The sequence below is a fragment of the Echeneis naucrates genome, chromosome 6 (assembly GCF_900963305.1).
Source record: "Echeneis naucrates chromosome 6, fEcheNa1.1, whole genome shotgun sequence".
Taxonomy (NCBI): domain Eukaryota; kingdom Metazoa; phylum Chordata; class Actinopteri; order Carangiformes; family Echeneidae; genus Echeneis; species Echeneis naucrates.
This window is the reverse complement of record NC_042516.1, coordinates 20,534,849-20,538,228: the sequence shown is the minus strand read 5'-3', so window position 1 is coordinate 20,538,228 and position 3,380 is coordinate 20,534,849. Positions and strand designations below refer to the sequence as shown.

Genomic DNA, 3,380 nt, shown 5'->3' with positions numbered 1-3,380 from the left:
CTGCAGGGAGAAGATGAACAACAGAGGTCCAAAGACTGAGCTTCAAATAGTCACACACACACACACACACACACACACACACACACTTTCGGTCTGGCAAACAAGTTGACTTGATCTAATTTACTGTCATTGCTTCCAGTCTGATCTGAAGTCAAAATCGTCTGATCTTGGTCTTATTATTGCAGCTGTACTAAAAAGTTCTGATTTGAATTCTCCATTTCAAAGCAAATGGCCTACACAAAGTGTTTTTAATAAAAGATGTGTGAAACCGTCATCTTAACCCGGGAATTACATAACTTTCTGATTTATGCAACTTTTGCTGACACGGTGGAAGAGAGACGGGCGAGCAGCTCTTTCCAAAGTAAAGACGGAGCAATCAGAGCAGAAATTACTCAACAGCAGATTAAACTGACTGTAGTGAAGGTTTTCTGCCAAGTCTCGATCCTTCAGTCATTAAAAAAAAAAAAAAAAAAGCTATTAAAAATAAACAAAAAAGGATCCAGGCTCATTGAGCACATTGTGATACCAACGATCACAGTTTTAAAATGTAGAATCTCGTGTTTTTCTGCTCTGCACTACTTCGGTTTGGGCAGTTTGGAGGTCAAATCATTTATCACTGTCACTAATACACGCTAGAATAAAATGCCACCCTGAGTTTCCTCTCCTCCTCACGTCCCTGGAAACGGTTGTTTATTCATCATGCTGTGCCCAGAGGAGGCTCATCCTCCCCGTCTGTCTGACAGACCACCGGCACAGATCCTGTCCTCAAGTCTGACTGATCTGGAGCCTTTACAAGAGTTTATTTTGAAGTCTCATCTGTCTCCAATGGCAGAAGGACGGTGCATTGTCCTTCAGAGGAATCGGACTCTTTAGGAAGCTGATGGGCCTTTTCATTTCTGTGACCTGCTTACTTCAGTCGTCCCGTACTTCCTGTTGATGCTTGATCATCATCTCACTTTGCTCACCTCGGTGTAAGGTGCCCGTGTTGAACGGCGGCGGGCTGATCTCGGTGTAGGCTCGCTCTCTGGGCACAGCCGACTTCATCTCCATGTAGCTGCTCTCCGGGGGGCAGAAAGGCAGCCCCGGCAGGTCTTTGATGGTGGCGTAAGGATTCTCGCTGTTCAGAGAGCTGCTGCTCGCCGCCACCGTGTCCTTCAGCTCTGTCGCCACACAGGACACAAAGAGACGGAGGTTAAAAGGCGTCTGAAGAGCCTGTGGAGAGCTGAAGCTGCACCGGAGAGTCAGAACACAGCAGGTTTGAAGGTCTCAGTGTTGCTCTACTCGTCTGGGTAAGAAATTTTCCATGATTTTGTATTTTATTAAAATAGCTTCCTGAGTCTGGAAAGTTTAAAACCTCTTCAGTTTCTGGGTTGAAGGAGTTTAAAGGAAACCTGATGGACGGTCCGATGCCATCACTTGTGAATCATTTTCATGGACATCACATGTTTGTGTGACATGGTGTGTCACATTCTTTTATTCTGGCTGGTTGAGCGTTATCGTTTCAGCTTAGAGCCAACATTTGTTAACTAGCATTTATTTTAGCGTTTATTCCCGCTTCATTATACTTTACTACTACTTTTATTGTTGGACAGCACTTTGTCTGAGATGTGTTTTTAAAGTGCTGCATAAATAACGTTGTGTTATTTGAGCATGAAGCACCAGATAGAGCTGAGGCTGATGGGAATGTCATTAGTTCTGCAGGTAATTGGTCACAGAGGACAGTTTTGAATTTAGATTTGTGATGGGAACATCATGGGATCGGCAACGTGACGGCACGGCACTGTGAATATCTGCACACAACTTCACACACTCCATCCACTAATTGTGGTGATATATCAGTCTTGACCTGAGTATTGGACAAATTAATTAAAATGACTGTGAGCCACGATACGGAATGACAGGGATGATACACAGATGGATTGGGACGAACATAATAAGAAATAATAAAAGCTAAAACTCTTTTCATTGATTTAACTATTATGCGGCTAATGATCATAACTGTGGTTTTATGTAGCATTGCTTTGCTGAAGCTTCGGAGTCGTTAAACACAGAGGGTGAAAACAGGGTGATGAAGTACCTTTGCTGTAATATTTTCCAAGGCTGGCGCTGTAGCTGTAGCTCCGATCAATTCCAAAAGCTCCTGTAAACAATAAAAGACAAATCTGGCGTTCATTCACTTTTATGGCAAATTCATCAAAAGCAGATAATCTGCTTTGGAAACCTGCAAAAACAATACCAGGTGAGTGAAGGCTGGCAATGCACTCTCACTTTTTACAAAGCCCTTGTTATTTTTTATAGTCTGGTATCAGATGTGCATTGTTGCCTTAAAGTGGGTTGCAGTCCAAAGGAAATGTAATGGTAGATAAACTTTCCTGTAAACTGTATTAAAGGAGTGCTTTCTGGGTCCTTTCACCAGGTAATGAATGATCAATGATCAAAAAAGGAATATCAGAGTTTATATTTTACGCTGCTAATCACTGTCTTTTTTGTTAAATAACCATTGTTTAATGAAATCTGGTTAGGTATGTTTGCAGGTCACATCCACAGGAAGTTGGAAGTTTTGATGATTATTTTTATGTAGCTGTGGTCGGGTCAGGAAACCAACTTCTCACTTTTATTGGCTTGTAAATGTTAATCCACTTGTTTCGCTGTTAGTGATGCAGCTGCAGGTTTCCCTGCATCAGTGTCTTCACTGAAGTGGATTAACTGATGTTTAACGTGAATCACAGCCGACCTGAGTCTTTTCGGGGCTCGTGGTGCTTCCAGTCTGCAGGCAGAGTGGCGTTGCTCTCGACCCCAAACAGACCCCGCCTCTCCCGCTCCATGTTTTTCACACTGCAGAACAGCTGGTTATTGGTATTCTGCGTGACAGGCAGGATAATAAACCAATCAGAAACCAACAAGGTGAAGCCAATTTGCAGCCCGAGTCCCGAGCGCTGCGTCAGAAGCTCACCTTGATGGTGCGGTCGTGGTTGTTGGGGAGATGCGGCAGTGGAGGCCTGTTTTGGCTCAGTGTGTGGTAGCTGGGGTTGGAGTAGTAGTGGTGGTAGCTGTGAGGAACATCTGGAGGCCAAAGCAAACACATGGAATCACGTCTGCAGCTATTAAGTTACTTCAATGTCAATAAAATGCATCTCTGTGGATCGCAAATTAAAAAAAAAAAAAAAAAAAAGATACAACCACCAGACGGAACCCAAAAAACCATTATACAGAAGAACAGCTATAAAAATATCAAAATGTGATGATAAATTCATTTGAAAATGGCACGTGTCCTCTGGAGAGAAGCTGAATGTTACCGTTTGGACTCGTCAGCATCTGAAATGATTCTAGTCCACCGTATTTCAGCCTCTTGCAAAAATGTCGTAACATCTAACTTGCAT

The 3,380-nt window shown here is 43.0% G+C and overlaps 1 protein-coding gene across 3 annotated transcripts in view; it reads right to left on the bottom strand.

Annotated features, from left to right (window-relative positions):
• Nucleotides 1-3,380, bottom strand: part of pear1 (platelet endothelial aggregation receptor 1) — a 39,163-nt gene that overhangs the window by 1,794 nt on the left and 33,989 nt on the right. For all 3 annotated transcript variants that reach the window (XM_029504844.1, XM_029504845.1, XM_029504846.1), the window contains 4 exons: nucleotides 2,954-3,063; nucleotides 2,735-2,861; nucleotides 2,078-2,140; nucleotides 966-1,160 (listed from right to left, as the gene is read on the bottom strand). In XM_029504844.1, the coding sequence (XP_029360704.1) occupies nucleotides 966-1,160; nucleotides 2,078-2,140; nucleotides 2,735-2,861; nucleotides 2,954-3,063 (495 nt within the window). The remainder of the gene's footprint in view (nucleotides 1-965; nucleotides 1,161-2,077; nucleotides 2,141-2,734; nucleotides 2,862-2,953; nucleotides 3,064-3,380) is intronic.